Below are 21,869 nucleotides of genomic sequence, written 5' to 3'. Positions count from 1 at the left end.
TTAGGCAACCTACCACATTTAGTTTATTAATTTTCTCTTCTCTCATGGTGCTCACTCAATCCCAATTCTTCATTCCTTACTTTTCAATAAAATATTAACTCCATTATTATTTTTCTTAAATTTTTTTAATAACTCAACTACCTTACTTTTATAGTCAGACCAAACTGGGAAGATTTACAAAAATATTGTTAAATTGAAACTTATTTACCATTTTGCGTCGGTAATAAACTTATTTACCAAATTGCTGTCCACATAGGATCGGGAATACATTTGAGTCTATTTAATTTTAAAAATAACAAACCGCTACTTGAGGTAGCGGTTTTAGTATCTAAACCGCTATTGAAAGTAGCGGTTTTAATAACAAAACCGCACAAATGAGGGGATGATGCCTACAGGTTTAACAACTTTTCGATTATAAGCTTCAGACTAAAACCGCTACCTCAAGTAGCGGTTTATGTCCGCTACTTGAGGTAGCGGTTTTAAGCTGAAAAAAATTAAAAAAATTAACAAAGTTTCCTGACCCTACGTGGACAACAATTTGGTAAATAAGTTTAGTACCGACGCAAAATGGTAAATAAGTTTCAATTTAACCATATTTTGGTAAATCGTTCACCAAACTGATGCTTAAAAATAAACGGAGGGAGTACTTTATATTCAAGTCAATTAATTTACCTAAAATTATGTGTTGGTCAAAGTGTAGCAATTAAAAAAAAAGAGTGAATGTTTTATTATCATTATTTCATACTTTTCATAATTCATTATAAAATTCATTATCTAATCTAATCTGAACTTATTAGCCCTTATTAGAACATATTTTAGTTACATATTAAATTTGGGTAGCCTAATTAATTCTCATCACAACTTATCTGAACTTATTTGAATTTGTTTTTCCTGAACTTATCTTATATGAATTTGTCAGAACTTATTAACCCTTATCAGAACTTATTTTTCCTAAAATAATTGGAAATAAGGTAAAGAGAACATGGCCTAAATATCAAAGGGGCTTCGTATAATCGTATGTATTTAAATAAGGTGAATGAAACATTTCCTTAATATTTGTTGTTTTGTTCAAAAAAAAAAGTTTATGATATACTTTCGCATTTTCTTGTTTTTTTTTTTATTTATTTTTATTTATTTTTTATATTAGGAACGTTTAGACTTTTACACTATTCTAATCTACTTTGACTATCTTTTTTTTTTTTTTTTTTTTTTTTTTTTGGTGACAACCAACCAAAATCAGAATTAAATTAAAACTTTGTCAGCAACAACATACTCCATCACCTCTTGAGGATAATCCTCCATCCAAACCAGATCATCCTCAAAGGTGATGGCTAATTTGGCCATGAAATGGGCCACTTTATTACAGTTTCTACTAACAAAACAAAAGGAGCAAGAATTAAAAAACTGAAGCAGAGCTAAGATGTCGTTCACAATCACTTGTGTAGCTGAATTTTCCTTTGCATATCCTCTGAGAAGATCAATCAAGTTCAAGCAATCTGTTTCCACCTCTAAAGCACGAAACCCCGCCTCATAAGCATACTTAATACCACACAAAACTGTTGCGGCTTCTGCTTGTTTAGGGTCCATCACCAATTTCATGCTTTTCCCGGCTGACATGAGAACATCCCCACAATGGTCTCTCACAACCATGCCCAACCCCACACTCTCCGCACCCAAGGCTGCGTCAGTATTTAGTTTTGTCAAACCAGCAGAGGGAGGATTCCAAACCAGGGGAGTGCTTTCGTTGGTAGTCTGCTGCTGTCCTTCAGAGCGCACCAAAGCAGCTTCATATTCTCCTAAGAACTTAACAACTCTCTCACATGCTTGCAATGGGTCATATCTTTTCTTCTCAAACACCCAACTGTTGTGCATATTCCAACTCTGCCAAATAAACATCATTGCAATCTCCCAAGCACGATCAGAATTGGTGCCCTTGATGAAATTCTCACACCATTCTAGCAGACTTCTATCCCACTCACTTATATCCAATCTCAGAGGAGAGAGGCGCCAGAGTAGCTTGACTTCTCTGTATAATAGAGCCATGTGAAAGATAGATTCCTATCCTTCCCCGCATCTTGAGCAAATCTGATCCACATCCATGCCCCTTCTTCTCAAGATTGCCATGGTGGGAATGCCATTACGAACAGCTCTCCACACCAAATTTTTAACCTTTGGAGGGACATTTGCCTTCCAAATTTTCTTCCAGAGCCAGCTTCTCTCAGGTTCAGTTGAAGCTTCAGCTTCTTCATTTCTGTTTTGAAGTTCGCAATGGTAAGCACTCTTGACTGAAAAATCCCCACTCTTAGTATGTTTCCAGGCTAGCACATCATCTTGTTCACTTACAGCAAATTGTATATTCCCAATAGCTTTGATCTCAATCTCGGACAACACTTCTTGGAGAGCCTCCACATTCCACCCCTCACCATTCAAAATTTTCCAATCACAAGGACAGGAATTAGCAGACTCTACACTAGGTGGACTAGAAATTAACTTCCCCCCGGGTAAGCCAGGGACCCAAGCATCCTTCCAAAATCTGATTTGCCTTCCACTTCCCAAATGTCATTGATTCCAGATTCCACCAATTCCTTAGCAGAAAAAATCGATCTCCATGTGTAACTTGCATTTAGAGGATGCTTCGCACTTCCAGATGTCAGTTCTCGGGAAATATTTCCCTTTAAGAACCTTTGCTGCCATAGAGTCCGGATTATCAAGTAGCCTCCAGAATTGTTTAGCTGGCATTGTCGTATTAAAAGCACTCAGATTTCTCATGCCCACCCCTCCACTATCCTTTGACTTACAAAGTTTACTCCAACTGATCAACGCAAGTTTCCTCTCACTATATTTTTGGCCCCAGCAAAAATTCTTGCAGATCGAATTCATATTATTGAGAACACTTTCAGGGAGCTTAAAACACTGCATTGCATAAGTTGGTATAGCCTGTGCCACAAATTTTAAGAGAATTTCTCTGCCAGCCTTTGACAAATATCTCTCTTTCCACCCCTTTATCTTTTTCCACACACGGTCCTGAATAACCTGGAAAACAACTTTCTTAGACCTACCAATGAAAGTTGGTAATCTAAGATATTTTTCGTGCTCATCAACAACCATGAAATTTAACTTCAAGCGAAGAATATTCTGCATATTTGCACTCACATTCCGGCTGAAAGAGAGCTCCGATTTTTCCAAATTAATTTTTTGGCCCGATGCAATTTCATAAGAGGTAAGAATATCCAAAATAGCATCAGCTTCCTGTTCACAAGCTCTCGTAAATATCAAGCTATCGTCCGCGAAAAATAAGTGAGAAATAAGGGTTACGTTTCTACAGATTATGACTCCATGAATCACCTTGTTTGTTTCTGCATCCCGTAGCAAAGCAGAGAGACCCTCAGCACAGATTAGGAATAAGAAAAGGGATATGGGGTCCCCTTGACGGAGCCCCCTGCTAGGCTTGAAGACAAAAGTTGGAAAGCCATTGAACAAAATAGAATAAGACACAAAGGATGTGCATCTCATAATGATTTCAACAAAACACGAGCTATAGCCTAGTTTTATCATCATACCTTCAACAAAGGTCCATTCAACACGATCATATGCTTTACTCATGTCTAATTTTAGGGCCATAAAGCCCTTGATTCCCTTCTTCTTCGTCCTGAGATAGTGGAACATCTCGTATGCAACTAGTACGTTATCAGTTATTAAACGTCCCGGGACAAAGGCGCTTTGAGACTCACTGATTACATGAGGCAGAGTGAGTTTGAGCCTGTTGGAGATAACCTTGGATATCAATTTATACAAGACGTTGCATAAACTAATTGGTCTGTTATCTCGAGTAGAAATGCACTCTTTCTTCTTCGGTATGAGGACAATATGGGTGTGATTAATGTCCTCCACTGATGCGCCGTTATTAAGAACACTTAGAGTGTATGAGATCACTTCCTCCCCCACCAAGTGCCAGTACTTTTGTAGAAAAGAGCTGGCATCCCATCAGGCCTCGGTTCCTTCGTCGGGTGCATTTGTTTCAACGCCTTTCGAACCTCCTCCCCTATAAAAGTTGCAGTCAGGCTTGCATTCATTTCCTCAGTCACTCGGCATTGTACTTTTTCAAGAACGTACTCCATGTCAGTATTGCCATTAGACTCAAACAAACTTAAAAAAGTCAAGGAAAACCGCTTCCACTTCCTGTTCGTCATCTCTCCAAGTCCCCCCTTCATCATTAACTCCCATAATGGTATTCCTTTGTCATCTCTGATCAGCTTTCATATGGAAAAAAGAGGTATTTTTGTCACCATCTTGTAACCATGTTTTCCTGCTTCTCTGAGCCCAATACTCTTCTTCACGGCGTTCCAATTCATCTATCTCATTGTCAATTACTCGCATCTCACTTATATTCTCTGCTGTTGGGGGCTCTTCCACAAGCAATTTCATTCGATCTCTCCTCAAAGTAATTTCTTGCAAGAAGTCACAGCTACGGGATTTGCTCCAGGAATTAAGATTGTTTACACAAGTTTTAATTTTCCCAAGAACATCAAGGTCCCCACCCGCACCCCACGAGTTAGCAACAATGTTGCCACATTCATCATCCCTCAACCACTCCTTTTCAAAGCGAAAGCCACGCCTTTTGTGCTTCTTCTTCTTACCCACTCAAAGTTGTTTTTGTATAGTAATTTTAATGGGCACATGATCAGATTTTCTCCTAGCTAAATGCTCCACCTTTGAGCAAGGGAATAACTCGAACCATGGATCTGATACCAGCGCACGGTCTAAGCATTCTTGGATATTTTCGTCCGTTTCTCGATTATTTGACCAAGTGAATTTATATCCCTCTGTGTGTAAATCACGAAAATTACACCTATCGACCGCATCCCCAAAGCCATCAATCAAGTTCTGATGAGTAATATTCCCACCCAACTTCTCATCATGACTTAAAATCCCATTATAATCACCTACACACATCCACGGCAAAGAGCACCTCGTTTTCAAATCGATCATCAACCTTCATGTATCCTCCTTTCTTCCTTCTTCTAGGTAACTATAAATCCCCGTCAACCGCCATTGAGAGCTATCACTATTGGTAACAATAAAATCCATGTGATTCAAAGACATAGATTGCATAGTTAGATCAATTTCATCGTTCCAAAATATAGCAAGGCCCCCCTTTCTTTGCCTTCCTTCACCGTCACAGTCAACACCAACAAAATTTTTCAAATTTAGCTTTCGTTTCACATTCTCCCACTCCTTACCTTTCAAATTTATCTCCGAGAGGAAGACAAAGTGGGGATGCTCAATTCGAATTGCGCCTTTAAGTGCATTCTCTGCACGAGGGCTCCCCAACCCCTTGCAGTTCCACGAAAGGCCTATCATTGTTGTTCGTGGGGTTGCTTAACAACCTCCGCTACTTTAGAATCAAGAGCACCATTATTATCAATCTTTAACTTCTTCTCCACGATAGTACTTACATGCTGCATTTCCTCACCATCAAGAGAATTAGCTCTTCTCTTATGTGAGATAACTCCACCACCATAGCTTTCTGACATATCCATAGCAGTGGCCTCACTAGTTAGATGCTTTCTTCGGACAACTTTCTTACTCTTCACCCCTTGTCCCACACCCACAACCTTGTTAGTCATATGACTAACCGAGCCAGAGCATGTGCCATCATCATCAGCTGTAGAGACAACCTCCAGACTAGAGGTTTCTATGAAGGGTACATTCCCCTCTTCATGCACTAGAACCGGTCTCAAAACCATGTCCTTACTTCCTTCAACTGCAACAGCTTTAAGCTTTATAGCCCTTTCTTTCGGGGAGCTCATCACATGATCATTTGGAGAAGAAAATAATAGCTTCCTTGCAGCACTTGGTGGCCCTAGTCGGATTGACTTTGGATCATTATAATCAGTTTTTTGTATTCTTCCCCGGGCTACCATATTGTCCAACCATTTTTTTTCTCGTTCCCTCTCCATAACAGAAGCACTGGAACGTTGAAGGGGAGAGGCTGCTAGGAAAGGCCCGTATTGAAAAACAATAGGAGAATCACCTTCTCTACATCCTTTATCATCACAATCCTTATCATTGTGGCCAATCCTCCCACAATAATAACAGAAATCTCCCAACCTCTCATACTTAAAACCAACCCACTTAGATGTGTAGGTATCAACAGAAACCTTCAGTTCTTGTCGAAGAGGTTTATCGATGTCAACCATCACCTTGACCCTCAAGAACTCCTCCCATCCAAGAGGGTCAAAATCATCAACCTCCAAACACTCACCAATACAGTCACCCACATCACACGCAAATTGTACATTACATCTTCCGAAAGGTACATCAATAAGTCGAATCCAAAAAGGGCATGAGTTAAATTCGACTTCGGAAGGCTGCTCATCAGCCTTTGTCTCCTTTAATTAAAGAATTTGATTATCAAAAGCCCAAGGTCTACCCTCCAACACCTTGTTCTTATCATCAATATTAAAGAATTGAAAGACGAGGAGGTTTGTATCAATCATACTGACTGCCACATTATCATCAATACGCCATATGTTTTTTAGAACTTTTTTCATAGCCTCGAATTCGAATAATTTCTTTGTCAACAATTTCCCCACCAGTGACAGAGCAATTTTTGAATTTGTTCCATCATCATCCGAAATAGCACTCAAACCTCCAAACACCACGTTTTCCTCATCAGTAAGTTTCAACCTTTCCCACTCCATTACCAATTGTTCAGCCATGGTTAATCAGAATCAAGTAGATGAATACGCAGAACAAGTCTCAACAGAAAACAGATCGAAATTGATGAAAGCAAGGCCAGGGATATGAAATCCTAGTAGGGACTTGCGCTCTCGCTCTCTCAAACCCTACGCGAGGGACTTTCGAAACCTGACTTTAAGTAGTCATGCATATCAAAATTACTTTGACTATCTTTAATGATTAGGAGCTAAGGAAAATTATAGTCATACATGATCTTGTTAGATTCGTTTAATCTTGATTGAAATAGTGACAAAATGACTTGAGAAGGGTTACAATTCAAAAAGAAAATACTTCCTTAATTTTTTTTTTTTAAATTGTCATATACAATTTTTTTTTTATTTTTTTTATTTTTTTTTATTTTTTAAATTGTCATATACATTTTTTTTTAACGTTTGCCAACACACTATTTTAATGATTAGTATATCTTATTAAAAAAAAAACAAAATTGATTTTATGAAATATATATTTTGGAACGATTCTAATGACTTTATGTGATTATGTTGTATAACTTGTAAATATAAATAAAAAAAAGCTAGTCAAACTATAATTTGTGAATAATGTTAAGAATAAAAAAGTTTCAACTAAAAATGAAGGAAACACTTCTAATATACATCTCGATGCATAGTTTATTGCTTTTTTTTTTTTTAAACTTTATTTCTTTTGAAAAGAGTTTTTTCCTTTTTTTTTTTAATTTTTTTTTTTTAAAAGAGCTTTATTACTTACTTGAGAATGGAGGAAATGTCCTACTAATACAAGAAAAGAAAAATCGATAAAATCAATAAAAGATCATTTCAAAATCAACAATCAAGTCATAAAAAAATCTAGCATGAAAATTATTCCAAACATTAAACCCAATAATTTCCAATCACCCCCAAATTCAATCCAATAAAAAATAAAATCTACTTGTATAAAATAATAATAAATTCCTGACATCTCATAGCACCTATAAATAACCTCCACTCTCAACCATTCCCTCTTCTCTCTCTTTCCTCAAGAGGGACCCACACAAAAACCCACTTCTCTCCCGCGCCACCCAATCAACCCCCGTGAACGGTGGTCGCGGCTAAAATACGCCGGGGTTAAAATGGACAAATCCTACGCATCACCAAGCTCCAACGACTTACCCGGGTTAACCCGAACATACAGTAACCGACCCGTAAAAGTAATCCCATTACAACACCCAGAAACGACGTCGTCGTCACCTGGATTCTCCCTAACGACGTCGTCTAGCTCGATGATTGCGAAATGGAGGTTGAAGATGAAGGAAATGAGTATTACTGAATGGATCTCGTTGTTTCTTCCTTGTTATCGTTGGATGAGATCGTATAATGTTCATGAATATCTTCAGTCTGATCTTATGGCTGGTATCACCGTTGGTGTTATGGTCGTACCTCAGGTTTTTCTCTCTTCTCCCTTTTTTGTTTTATTTTATTATTATTTGCTATTTTTTTTGTTTAATATTTATTATTTTATTATTATTTGCTATTTTTTTTGTTTAATTTTTTTTTATTTAATTGGAATTCATGGAAGTTTTATTTTATTTTGTTGTCACGTAAATTGATGCAATGTTTTTTAAGCTCAATTATTAAATTTACCATTCATTTTTCTTACAATACTGATTTTTCAGATTCTTATTTTGGAAATACTACGTAGTTCCTCTCTCTTGTATTAATCGCCTCGAGTTTTATAGGGGTTTAATTGACTTTTTAATCGTGTATTTATATTTATTTTAAAAATTTATTTTAGTAACACATACTATAACATCAGACTAAATTGTACCCGTGCTCGGATACTAAGGAAGTTATATAGAGCGATAGAGGTACTCTATGGTCATATTAGCTTATTTTTTTTAAATAAACAAATTTTATTTGAGTATTGAGATTTTGAAAGGTCGATGTGAAAAGTCGGGAAAATTATATTCTTCATGTACAATTTTCGTTTTACATTATTTGCAACAATTTGCCATAGAGCAGAGAGGAAAAATGTGTAGTCGTTGCAAATAATATGCAACGGAGGTAGTATAATTTTTTTTAATAATTTTTTATTATTATTTTGAAAATAAGTTGTTTTCCGCGTAAAAAATTGACTAAAATTGCAAATTGCACAACACTCTATTTCGTTAGCTTTTTAAATTTTTTTTTTTATTTGTGGGGTAGTATTTATGTTTGTTTTTTTCTTTCTTTTCTTTTTTGATTTTTTTTTTTTTTTTTTAAAAAATTTTTTTGGTTGTGGGGTAGTAACTAAGGGCCTGTTCATATTTACTGAACTGAACTGAACTGAAGTGATTGGAGCTGAACTGAACTGAAGTGATTGGAGCTGAACTGAACTAAACTGATTGGAATTGAACTGAACTGAACTGAATTAAGCTGAAATGAATATTTTATGTGAGAGGGAAATTAAGAGCTGAACTGAATTGAACTGATTGGAACTGAACTGAACTGATTGGAGTTGAACTGAACTGAACTGAAATTAAGTAAATATGAACAGGCCCTAAATGTCTAAATAGAGGTATCTGATGCTTAAGCTCAATGTATCTGAAAATGAAGGTTAGATTCATTTTATAAGGATTTACGCCAAAATGCTGACAAAGTGATGACTGTATACTTTTGTTTTACTGCATGGTTAGGTTTTCGTTGTAAATTTTTTATTTTTAAGAAGTAATCATAATTGCTATTTCCCCGGATAAAAAGATTAATTTCTTTAATTGATTTCCATTTTTTTTTTCAATTTCAATTTTACTTGTCTTTGTTTTCGTAAGTAATATGGAGTAGACGAAATTTGATATTGTTGGATTAGTATTAATATTAAAAAATAATACCTACAATAACTTGGCACTTAAAAGGGTGGATTTGACAAATATAATTGGCTTGTACAATTTTTTTAATTTTTAATTTTTATACTTTGGATAGTTACATAATATTATTCTTGTTCGAATTGTGCTGTGGGCATGAGTGGTGGGAGATTGGCCTGTGTAAAAATGGAGATTAGTGGTTGAAATACATTAAAATATTAATGGGGTGGGGCCAATTTTGAGATTTTCTCTTTTTAAAGAACTTGGTCCTGTTTTTGGCCATTGTGCTTAGCTAGTGGTGTATAATTCAAGAAATATCAACTAGATTCCAACTTTAAGACTATGTCAATTATTGTCATTGTCATCAATTGCCACATTTTTTTTGTTGAATAATTTTGTTTGATATTTGTCATGATCTGTAATTGAAACAAACCCATTTTGTGTTTTTGGTCCTTAAAATTTATGGTTAAACTCGCTTTTATGTAGATAGTTTTTCTTTTGGTGTAGAGTGACCCAATGGACAATGATTTAGGCAAGACTTGATACCCCATGACTTTAATAAACTATGTTCGTTGACATCCACTTGTTCTAGGTAGAATGTGGATGGAACTGCATGTCTGCATTTGCTTAAAATTTCTAATGTATCCTAGATCAATCAAAGAAACTAATGTGACAATTACCACTTACAATTGTTGCTGTTTTAGCAATTACCACTTACAGTTTTTTTTTTTTTTTTTTTTTTTTTGAATTTTACCACAAACTATTTTTCATAACATTAAAACTTCCCACCTACTTGACTCTCAACTCAAATGTGACGTCATGTGGGGCCCATTAACCATATTTTCCCGCCATTTCTTTCTTTCTCACTCAATTTCTCATTCCCCTATATTGTACTCCTCTTAAAATCCTAATTTACTAGTAACAATGTGACAATCTATGTTTCTTGGACTTGAGTGCTAGTGTCGAACATGGGTGTGTATCCAATAGTGTTAGAGCTGGCAACATTTATGAAATATTTTCATGATCTTGGTTAGACAAGCAGTACCATTTTAAAGCTTCACAAGCAGATTTTACTTGCTTATTCAAGACTCACTTTTGGCTGATGCTGATTACTAAGGTCCTTAGGAATGGATGTTCTTGTTTTTTTGATCCCTGGTACTACCATCCCAATATGTTATAGTGTAACAGTGTCACAGTTCATTCCCTAACTAGCAATATATGCTGTGGTGTGAAAAACAAATCAGCAATTCTGTTAGATCCTTCCCTTTAGTCACATCCTCTTGCTCAAAAAAGGAATTTTTTCTGAGTTTACATTTTCATGTGGCACATGTTATTCATGGAGCTTATCTTTTCACTTAGAAGTTGAGGTGTATTTATTTACCTGAAGTACTTGGTTAGAAAAAAGTTGATCCTTTTAATCATCAACTCTCTGGACTTGAATTGACTGGTGATTTTATTGATCAGGCAATGTCATATGCGAAGTTAGCTGGGCTTGCACCAATTTATGGACTGTGTAAGTACACTATTATTGTATTTCTGGGATTCTGGTACTATCTACTTTTATGTAGTGTTTCTGCATTTAGCTGTGTCTAATTATGGTATGTTATTGATGTTATTGTATTTTGCATATTCATTGGTGGGTCTATGAGCAGATGTTGAATTTTCTTCTTTCTGGCTATACTAGAAAGATTGACAAATAGTCCGAGATTTTTACTGTCTTTACATTAATCCCAACTTTGATTTTAATTCTTAATCTTTCTTAATTTCGTGGCGGGACTCACAAAAACTATTAATTGTATAAAAAAAAATGCAAGCCTTTAGTTACTTAGGGCTATATGATGAGAAGGCGCCCACAAAGTTGGGATTAATCTTAGTTAACTCCAAAATACATAATAAGATGATCAGGACTTTGTATTATCTATTATAGTTTTGTATGCATAATTTTTTAATGGCTGATTTCAAATACTGGATTGTTATAGCTGTCTGAATTATTGTACTCTTAATTTGTACATAAGATGAATACTGATCCTTATTGGGATTTCAGGCTTCTGGAACAAAGTTGATCCAGCAGATAATACAGCATAGACACATGTTTATAGGAGCTATCTTAACTTGACATTTAGTTCATTTCGTTAGTTAGATGATTCTCCTCTCTCTCTCTCTCTCTCTCTCTCTCTCTCTCTCTCTCTCTCTCTCTGTCTTATTTTTTTATTTTTTATTTTTTATTTTTTAACTGTAACTGTTCTGATGCGAAAATAAGTAGGTTCTCTCACTGCATTTCTACGCACCATCAATTACTAATTGTTTCAGAAGCTTGCTCATGGTCGCTTGATCTAAATTTGATTTACGATGTTTGTGAACTACTGCTCTGTGATGATTATTCTGACTGCGATTCTGGTTTTTTCTGAACAGATTCTGGCTGTCTACCTGTATTTATATATGCCATTTTTGGCTCCTCAAGGCAGCTTGCAGTTGGTCCAGTTGCATTGACATCTCTCTTGGTGTCTAATGTATTAAGTAAGATTGCTAGTCCATCTGATGAACTGTACACAGAACTTGCAATAACATTGGCACTTATGGTTGGCATATTGGAGTGCTTGATGGGCCTTTTGAGGTAATTATTGCTCACATTATTTTATTATTTTGATAATTTCTGAAAGGACTCTATCAAAATTACTACACTCCTCATTCTGAAAATTTGTCAAAAATCGATTTACATGTGTGGCTCCTAGTTTTCTAAAAAGTTGGCTGGTTTTTTCTTTCTTTTCTCTTTACAGATAAAATAGATTACTACTTTATATTTCCATTAATATTATGCAGTTGCAAATATGGACTTACACTCAATATTATGCTAAAAAGTAATGTCTCCTTGGTTAACCTATGAATTGAAACCTTATGTTGCTTGGTCTTAGGTATCTGTGTAGAACAGAGCTATGTGTCCAGGTGTTCCACTTGACCTTATTGTTTTTGGTCCAAAGTAAGGTGTTAGCTGTAGTGTACATACATATATCAAGGTTTTGAGTACCCATCTATCCAATTCTGGAACTATGGGTGAAGAGGCTTAGTAACATAGCCAAAGGCCTTAACGAGAGATGGGATATTTTATTCCAATAATTTCAAACAGGTCTAGTTCATGATTTTCATAAATCACTGTATTAAAAAACAAACTGTTTTTCACTTGTTTTGTAATAGACTAGGCGTGAAATACCATGTACTTGTGCTAACAATTAGGGTAGTGCAAGTTTGTTCAGCTTTTTGAGACACTCAATACTTTTCTTTTCTCCCCAGGCTTGGATGGATTATTCGTTTTATCAGCCATGCTGTGATTTCTGGCTTCACTACTGCATCAGCTATAGTGATTGCCTTGTCTCAAGCAAAATACTTTCTGGGGTATGATATAGTTCGAAGCAGTGAAATTATCCCCCTTGCTGAAAGCATTATATCTGGTATAAGTAAGGTACGCTTTAGATCGCCAGATGATGAGAATTCTGTATGATAGTCTCAAATGCTTTAATTTTTCTATATCCGATTTCTGATAATCCTGAATATATCTTATTGTTATGGATGATTTTTCAATACAACAAAAATGTCAAAGCCAATAGGATGTGTTTGGTTGCATGAACCCAAAATAAATTCTGGTGGTTGTCAATAAATATAATCTTCCTCTATTCATTTCTATTTAATGTTTTAGAACTCCTTTAAACCCAATATTTTCATATCATTCTTAACACCTTCAATCTTAGTCATCTTTTGCCTTCCTCAACTTCTTATAAAATCCCGATTATCCCAAAAATGTTATAACTAAAGTCTTACCTGCCCATGACAAAATAATATATTTTCACTTATCCTCAATATCTGCAGCTCCAACCTTCTTCCAAATATCTTGACATACAAATCTTTGATATCCCCATCTTTCCAATGTGTTCCTTCCTAAATTACTATCTTATGTTATGTTTTGGTAAAAACATGCTCTTATGATCAGTTGTTGGGTTTGTTGCATTCAAGTATGAATTGGTATATGATTACTGTATGCTATTGGTTTAGTTTTCTCCCTGTCCTCTGTGATACAAAATTAAGTAAACAAACTTGTGGATCATTTTAAAGTGGGAGGCTAAGCCCTAAAAATCTAGATTATTAATAATTTTTTCATCCTGTTATGTATAATCTAAGCTTTAAAATTTGCTGAAAGATCTTATGAGAAACCACCTAGGTTAATTAATATTGGTGCATTATATGTGAAAGCTTGTTGCTATGGTATTATGTAGTACCAAGTATTGCTTCTATGAGAACTGAGAGACAACCTTGCAAAATTATGTAAAACTTGGAATATCTCACATATAAAGTAAGATTGCAGGCACTAGGGTGAAAATATGCCTAACTCTAAGGGAAGTCATTCAAAAGAATTATTGTAAAATGTCTTAAGCAGTAGAATCATTCATGGTGAATCAGTGATCATGCATTCAAGCAAATATCATATAATTTCATATGTTAGAAAATCCCTTGGGCTAGAATTTGTGCAGAATTATCTGATATGGTTTTCTTTTCCCTTCTTTTCATATACATCATTATTTGAATACTGTGCTAGGTGATGCTCTAAAATTAGATTTGCCCTGAAATGAAATAATATTAAGTAGACTTCCTTATCTGCAAAAGCAAGAGTACTTCTCCTGATTTCCACAATGCGTCTCTCAATAGTTAGATTTCTTTCCAAACTATTGAGCCAATCTGTATACCTTTCCTTCTGCACCACTTTCTGTGTTTTTCAATACACACTCTTGATTTTTTTTTTTTCAAGTTTTAGCATGCTTCTTTTCTTTCTTTGGCTCTTAAAAAATAAAGTAAATATTTTTAACAGTGTGTGTATTCCTTGTGCAGTTTCAATGGCCACCGTTTGTGTTAGGGTCTTCGATTCTTGCTGTGATGTTGATAATGAAGCACCTGGTAAGGAGCTCAACAAAGAACTCTGGTTTTCCCCTGGATGTTTCATAAACCTAAATCATATAGGAATTGAGTGGTTATTTGATATTTTATTATGCAGGGGAAAACAAGAAAGTACCTGAGATTTCTCAGAGCAGCAGGCCCATTGACAGGGATTGTTTTTGGTACTGCTATTGTAAAAATATTTCAACCATCTGCCATCAGTGTGGTGAGATACCATGAACCTAGCTTTTATTATTTGAAGTTCTGGGTGGCTTTTCATTTTGGGAAAATTTGCTGTTTTGATATTAAACATATAGGTTACTAATGAGATACAGTCCTATTATTCTATATATGTACTGGTCTAAGCCTATAAGTTAATATACCTGGATAAGGGAATGCTTATAAATAATTCCTTTTATGTGAGTCTTTCTTAATTGAATTTCAAGATGCCATGCACCTTCTTGACTGCTTCATCTCACAATTGTTTTTTGGCAAAACTAATGCATTAGGACAATCTAATGTTTCTGAAATGGAATCATCCATCTACTAAGTCTTTACTTCATTCTTTATTGTTCATGTCTCTTGCAAACATCTCAAGCTCTAAAATGAAATTTCCTGTTGAATGAAGCCTACATCGGAAGGGTGGAGCTTAGCTTATAATAAGTGGTTGACAATGAAAGTAATATTTATCAACCTCAATTGAATCAAACAGTCCTTCATAGCTTTGTATCGTATCTAATAAGGCCTTTAGGGTAATAGCTATATGGACGCGGTTAAAAAATAAAACCTGGGTTCTTGCTGCTGAATGCTGAAGTACTTTATTCAAGTAGTTCTAGGCCTAATGCTGACTGAAAGCAGCCACAAATTTGTAGCTGTAAATGCATACCGTTGATGAAGGGCATTGGTAGTCTATATGATGTTTGTGTGGCATAATACTGCAATGCTTATATGTTTAACTTTCAAGTAGTATCTCATGGTTTGCTATTGTTATGCAATTTACTCACTATTGCTGGTATAGGTTGGGGAAATACCTCAAGGGCTTCCAGAGTTTTCAGTTCCTAAAGCCTTTGCTCAGTTCAAGTCCTTGATTCCAACAGCATTTCTTATAACTGGTGTAGCTATATTGGTAAGGACAAAGAAGTTTTCTTCTTTCTAGTGATAGCTTTCTACTGGAGCTCCGTATTTGTATTTAATTGTCTAAATTGTTGGACTTCAGGAATCTGTGGGAATTGCCAAAGCACTGGCAGCAAAGAATGGTTATGATTTAGATTCTAATCAAGAGGTATGGTTTAAGAGCATTAGCTGTGTGTCTTACCTACTGAATAGACATCCGTAGTCTCTTACAGATAACGTAAACCTGTCCTCAAATTTTTAAAAGAAAAAGAGACAAGAAATGAAGGGGGGAAAAAAAAGAGGCAGACCACAATGTGTTCACTATTATTGTTATTCTGTTTTTCTTCCCTTTAACAGAAAATTTGAAAGTAATATATTTGGCAGAATAGTGTTTGCTAACTAAATTCTATTTAACAGCTTTTTGGTCTCGGTGTAGCCAACATTGCTGGATCATTTTTTTCTTCATATCCCAGTACAGGTGAGATTGTTGTTTGTAGATTCTGCATATTTGTTGATCCTTTTCACTTCTTACTGCATGTACTTCCAATTTCAAATGCAAAAGGAGTTTGGAAGTTTCATTTGTTTTTTTTAATAGAACTTCTGATAGTTCTTACTGAATTTAAGCTTTGTTATTTTTGATGGCGCAGGCTCATTTTCTAGATCTGCGGTGAATCATGAAAGTGGAGCAAAAACTGGATTCGCTGGAATACTCACTGGAATCATAATGAGCTGTGCTCTCCTGTTTCTAACTCCATTATTTGAAAGCATACCACAGGTGTGATGCTTGTTCTAAAACTTGTGCATTTCTGTCTTGTAAAAGTTGAAATCTTAATGACGTATGCTAAAAAGTAACTGTAAATACATTTATTTTTTTCCTTGTTTTGGAGCTTGTTAGTCATTGATGCTCACTAGAACTTTAACCATTTTACAGTGTGCACTGGCTGCAATTGTAACCTCTGCTGTGATGGGTCTGGTGAGTATACTAAATTTATGGACCTTATTATGGTTTGATTATGAATATGTAATTTACCCTGAAGTTCTAAATCAATTCAGCACTTGCTTGAATTATTTTAAATGCTGCTGCCTGCTAGTCCACTCGCAACAACTATGCTTGTTTGCAGTCTTACAGCCAACTTACCCTTGATATTCTGTATGATTTAGGTTGTCAGAACAGCAGAAAAGATAGATTGCTTGTAGCAATAGTAGCTGGTTACAAGGACTAAAAAGTTAAATTTGTTTCTCAATGATCTGTGTATTGCTGAAACTCAGAGTGATGCATAAACTACAAAATGAATTACTTGTGTCATTTGAATTCTTTCATGGTGGATCCTCAAGTAGGTTTTCAATAATTTTTTTTAAGTTCTTGTGTTGGCAGGTGGATTATGAGGAGGCTATGCTTCTATGGCGCATAGATAAGAAAGATTTTTGCCTTTGGACGATCACTTTTGGTGCAACACTTTTTCTTGGAATTGAGATTGGAGTCCTAGTTGGGGTGAGTTACTTCACTGTTGCATATATATTAATACTTATACATCCACATACATATGTACTTCTAAAATTGCCCCACTTTGACATGTCTAGAATGATACATAGAAGTAGTAATGTGACTTGTGGCATCCTAAAGTGGAAAGAGACCTTCCTTTAGTTTTCTTCTGGGGCGGGTGGGGGAGGAGTGAGGGAATATTCTAGGTGAAAGTCCAACAAATGTTGCAGATCCATGGGCTTTAGAGGATGGGGTGAATATCTAGCATAAAGTGGCCCTGTGTCAAGATGGCAGGATCACAAAGCTACATGCTAGATTTTGGACAGAATTAGCTCATGGTTTAAATTTTATTCATTGCCTGTATCATTATAGAGTTCATGTTTGTCCTTGTTTATGCTTTTTTTAGGTTGAGATTTTACTATATTATTAAAATCAATTTACTAATATTGACTTTATGCTTGAGTATGATTGATGGGTTTAATATTTAACAACTTTTTTCTCCCTTGTAGGTTGGTGTTTCTCTTGCTTTTGTAATCCATGAATCAGCAAATCCACATATTGGTGAGTGCAAAAACTATAGTTTTCACTAAATCTTACACTTAGGCTGGATCATTTTTTATGCAATAAAACCCTCAAATAGGATACAAAAAGATATTCAGAAGTCTGTTAGCCAGTATGATCTGATTGTAGCCATGAGCCAGTGTGCTGTTCAATTGAAGATTTAATTTTTTTCTTTGAATGCTGCAGCTGTACTTGGTCGTCTTCCCGGTACAACAATTTATAGGAATGTTCAACAATATCCAGAAGCATATACATACCATGGTATAGTGATTGTTCGTGTGGATGCACCAATATACTTTGCAAATACTAGTTACATCAAAGATAGGTAAGTCTGTTGATACAATTCTCAATATGATTAGACATGCTTGGTAGCTGCATTTCTGCTGAAATGAAGTATCTGCAAGCTCTTATAATTATAATTAAATTTCTGAATATCATTTGATTTCACTTGTAGGTTGCGGGAATATGAATCTACTGTTGACAAATCTATAAGACGTGGGCCAGAAGTAGATCGAGTTTATTTTGTAATTCTTGAGTTGTCACGTGAGTATCTGAAATTTCCTTATAGATTGTTTTCCCCTTCCTTTCCTGTTTGAATGAGTCATGACTCATGAGTGTTTGATTGGACTTGATTTTATGGCACAGACTTGATGCAAAATCTTATAACTAAGTGCTATAAGTTAGCAGTTTAAATTATAATGAAGTAGCAACCAAGCTCATGTTAGTCCTATTTAAATCAAAGATGTAACTTCAAATATCAGGGCACGAATTTAACACCTTCGCCCCTTTAAATCTGCCATAGGTAGGACCATAGAAGCCTCATGAGAGGATTGAAGAGGCACTAACTGATGCTATAATAGTGTGGTGGGCTAATAGAACAATAGATTGAGTTTTTCTCTTGAACTGTTAACTTATTCTAATGTCTATTAATTGTAGCGGTATCATGTTTACATCAAATGTGACATTCAGCTTTTCTAAAGAAGCTGACAACTCTCAGAATATTTTCTTCTTAAGAACCAAAGCTTTCCTATTCCTAATCTTAAATTAATTCTTGATTTGTTATACTACCTCCGATTTTTTTTAGTTGCAACTTTAGGGTATTATTTGAGAGATATAAAATATTTCATAGTTGCAACTAAAAAAAATCGGAGGTAGTATTATGAATCTCAACACATATTGACAATTGACATCTGTACGTTTTTCTTTGCAGCTGTGACATATGTTGATTCAAGTGCTGTCCAGGCTCTAAAAGACTTGTATCATGAATACAAATCTCGGGGCATCCAGGTTTATGCTTATTCCTTGAATTTATTTATTTTTGAAATTTTTTTAATTTTTAATTTTTGGGAAATTCTATGTTATAACCCTGAAGACTTCAAAATTCTACAATGTGTCCATGGTTTTTGAAAAGTCTACACTATAACCCCGAGGTTTACTTAATGAATCTATTGTGCCCTTACCGTTAAGTTTCCGTTAATATGTTCCGTTATCTTTAAAAAAAGGAACAAAAAAAAAATATAATAAGTCAAAATCGCCAACCTCAGCCACCCACAGCAATCGACGGCCAGCCTTACCCCTGTCTCCTCGAGCACCGGCCGCCGCCCACCGCCCAGACCCCCTTCCCCTACCCCGATTTTGGCGATGCCCCGACCACCCTCCCCATTCCCCGTAAAACCTCGTGTAACCCTCCCCCTCCCCTTGAAAAAACCTTAAATAGCCTCCTCAATCACCGGAAAACATCGAGCCGCACCTATCCTCACCGCCACCCATAGCCTTCCGCTCTTATTCCTTTTCTCTTTCTCTCTCAGCCTTAGCCTTTTGCTGTCGAAAATCGAAGGTTAGGGTTAAGGTTTGGAATTTGGGGGTTGAGATTTGGGAGAATTTGCTGCATTTCGTGGTTTTCAAACGAAGGGAAAAGGGGAGGTGGTCGAGGCACGACATCAGGGGAGGGGAAGGAGTCTGAGCGGCGACCGGCGCTCCTAGGGGAAGGGGGTTGGCTGGCGGTGGTAGCGGGCTGGCCATGGGTGGTTTTGGTGTTTTTTTTTATTTTTTATTATTACTTTATTTTTTTATTTATTTTTTTAAATTTTGTAAGCCAATCATACGTTGCTTCGTTAAAAATAATGGAACATACTAACGGAAATTTGGTGTCAAGGGTACAACAAAGTTACTAAGTGGACCTTAGGGTTATGGTGTAGACTTTTCAAAAACTATGGACACAGCGTAGAATTTCGAAATCTTCAGGGTTATAATGTAGAATTTCCCTTAATTTTTTAATGGAGGATTAACAATTTTCGCTTCTCTCTGTTAATTTTCAGATTGTAATTTCCAATCCTAATCAAGAAGTTCTGATGACTTTCACGAGAGCTGGCCTTGTTGAACTGATTGGGAAGGAATGGTACTTTGTGAGAGTGCATGATGCTGCTCAGGTTTGTTTTCAGCAAGTACAGGAAAATGAAACACCAAGGACACCAGATTCCCTCAAAGACAGCAAGCGAAGTCTCTTCCAAAGACTTGGCCAAAAGGAAAATTTGCCAACACTTGATTTGGAATCCAATGATCAAACGTCGATTGTTTCAAGCAGTTCTGATCAACAATTACAAGAACCGCTTTTGCCCAAAAGGTCTTAGTGTCACATTCCCTGCTTCAATATCTAAAACCATTAATGCCATTCTTTGGAGTTCTTTTGTATATAAATCTCATTTTTTGCTGATATACCACAGGACGTGGTTTGTATTTCTGTAATTAGCCCTTTGTTGTAAGTGTTGTGATTGAGGTGATTTTTTTGTAAGATGTATTGCAATTGGATGTATAGACTGTAATATATGGTGTATACTGTATAATATCGTATATTCACCATTGCAGCCCTTTTGGGATAGTCAATAAATTATAGTAACAAGTTTGTTGTGTTCATCGCAATTATGTTCCTGTTGCTGAGTATTTATTTTGCAGTGCAAGTTTTTGGAAATAACTCAAATAAGTGAACAATCGTTAATGTGATCCATTCTCATGATCAAGATCACTTTGATTGTATGAATCTATAAACAACAATCTGAAAACAAAAGGTGGAACTAACAAAACAATGACAGACAAAAGTAGAAAGCGTAATCAATAAAAAAGATTAATGGCTCGTTTTGTAAGTAATTTTACCACCCCAAATTATATTGCAGTCTACAAGAATTTTTATCACCGTCCCTTACCATTAGGGCAATAGAGGTCGTATTGCAGTGTATGGTGTTAATTAGCATTTTAATGTCAAAAATAGGGTACTTAAGAGATGAGACAACTCGCGAGCTACTCGAACTCGACTCGGTCAAAACTCGACTCGAGTTAGCTCAACTCGAGATCGAGATTGACTCAAAATGTTAATGAGTCGAGTCGAGTAGTTCAATAATCGACTCGAAAACTTGTGAGAAACTCGAATTCTTCTATACATTATTATATATAATAAAAATAAAAATATTTTGGTTCAAAAACTTTATTTTGTAATAATAATTAATAAATATATAACATTTACGTATTCATACCATCACATGTATATTTCTTATAATACAAAATTGAAGAGAAGGAACAAACATTACATTATATAGAGGGTTCTACTAAGACCAAATCAATTAACAAGCTACTCGAAATCGACTCGGTCAAACCTCGACTCGATAAAGCTCGACTCGATATATAAACGAGTCGAGTCGAGATACCCCAAACTCAAACTCAACTCGCATCATAAGCACCCCTAGTCAAAAACTTTAGTATACATCCGATGTATAGTAATATCGGGTAACTGTTATTGAATTTAGGATAACTTTTACACTTTTTTGGGTAACTTTTATCAATAAAGCATAAATAACTTTTATTTATATTAGGGTAACTTATATACTGGATAACTTTCATTCATTAAAGGGTAACTTTTGATTATTTTAAGGTAACTTTGTAGCGAATATATAATATTTTATTGTATATCCGATTTTTTAAAATGTTTGTGTTATAATTTAAAGTACGAATTTGGAGATGATATTATCCTAATTATAGATATTAGGATGTTAGTCATGTTAGGTTGCTTTTCAGACCAACATTCATATCCAAAGATACAAATTTAAGAAGTCCATCAAAATCTTTTCACAGCTTAGTAGTGCTACTGATCATTCTATCATGCCAGTTGTTATTGTTAATTGCATTATAGCCATTATTCAACTATTTACACAGCCAAAGTGGAAGAGAGAAATGCAATAGAGGAAACTACATACTACGTACTTGAATTCT

The 21,869-nt window shown here is 35.4% G+C and overlaps 3 protein-coding genes across 4 annotated transcripts; 1 reads left to right on the top strand and 2 right to left on the bottom strand.

The window, feature by feature from the left end:
* Positions 1 to 1,242: 1,242 nt before the first annotated feature.
* Positions 1,243 to 2,043, bottom strand: LOC145591951 (uncharacterized). The gene has a single exon (XM_081648428.1). The coding sequence runs from the start codon at positions 2,041 to 2,043 to the stop codon at positions 1,243 to 1,245; it is 801 nt and encodes a 266-aa protein (XP_081504554.1).
* Positions 2,044 to 4,239: 2,196 nt separating this feature from the next.
* On the bottom strand, positions 4,240 to 5,361 carry LOC145591949 (uncharacterized). Its single transcript, XM_081648427.1, has 3 exons — positions 5,031 to 5,361; positions 4,750 to 4,943; positions 4,240 to 4,632 (listed from the first exon to the last, which is right to left on the bottom strand). Exons 1-3 carry the CDS (start codon positions 5,359 to 5,361, stop codon positions 4,240 to 4,242), a joined length of 918 nt encoding a protein of 305 aa, XP_081504553.1.
* A 2,152-nt stretch (positions 5,362 to 7,513) lies between these two features.
* On the top strand, positions 7,514 to 20,528 carry LOC145591594 (putative sulfate transporter 4.2). 2 transcript variants are annotated; one of them, XM_081648099.1, is made up of 17 exons: positions 7,514 to 8,137; positions 10,997 to 11,045; positions 11,945 to 12,146; positions 12,821 to 12,989; positions 14,408 to 14,473; positions 14,571 to 14,678; positions 15,471 to 15,578; positions 15,669 to 15,734; positions 15,983 to 16,043; positions 16,213 to 16,340; positions 16,497 to 16,538; positions 16,926 to 17,057; positions 17,558 to 17,609; positions 17,796 to 17,934; positions 18,064 to 18,152; positions 18,820 to 18,896; positions 19,928 to 20,528. In XM_081648099.1, the coding sequence occupies exons 1-17, from the start codon at positions 7,826 to 7,828 to the stop codon at positions 20,237 to 20,239; spliced, it is 2,112 nt and encodes a 703-aa protein (XP_081504225.1). In that variant the 5' UTR covers positions 7,514 to 7,825; the 3' UTR covers positions 20,240 to 20,528. The 2 variants fall into 2 exon arrangements, with proteins under 2 accessions (XP_081504225.1, XP_081504226.1); XM_081648100.1 differs by having other exon boundaries at positions 7,516 to 8,137; positions 16,941 to 17,057.
* Positions 20,529 to 21,869: the final 1,341 nt, after the last annotated feature.

This window comes from Chenopodium album, chromosome 18 (assembly GCF_948465745.1).
Source record: "Chenopodium album chromosome 18, dcCheAlbu1.1, whole genome shotgun sequence".
In the NCBI taxonomy this organism is placed as follows: Eukaryota; Viridiplantae; Streptophyta; class Magnoliopsida; order Caryophyllales; family Amaranthaceae; genus Chenopodium; species Chenopodium album.
The sequence above is the reverse complement of the archived record's forward strand: the minus strand, read 5'-3'. Positions and strand labels throughout refer to the sequence as shown.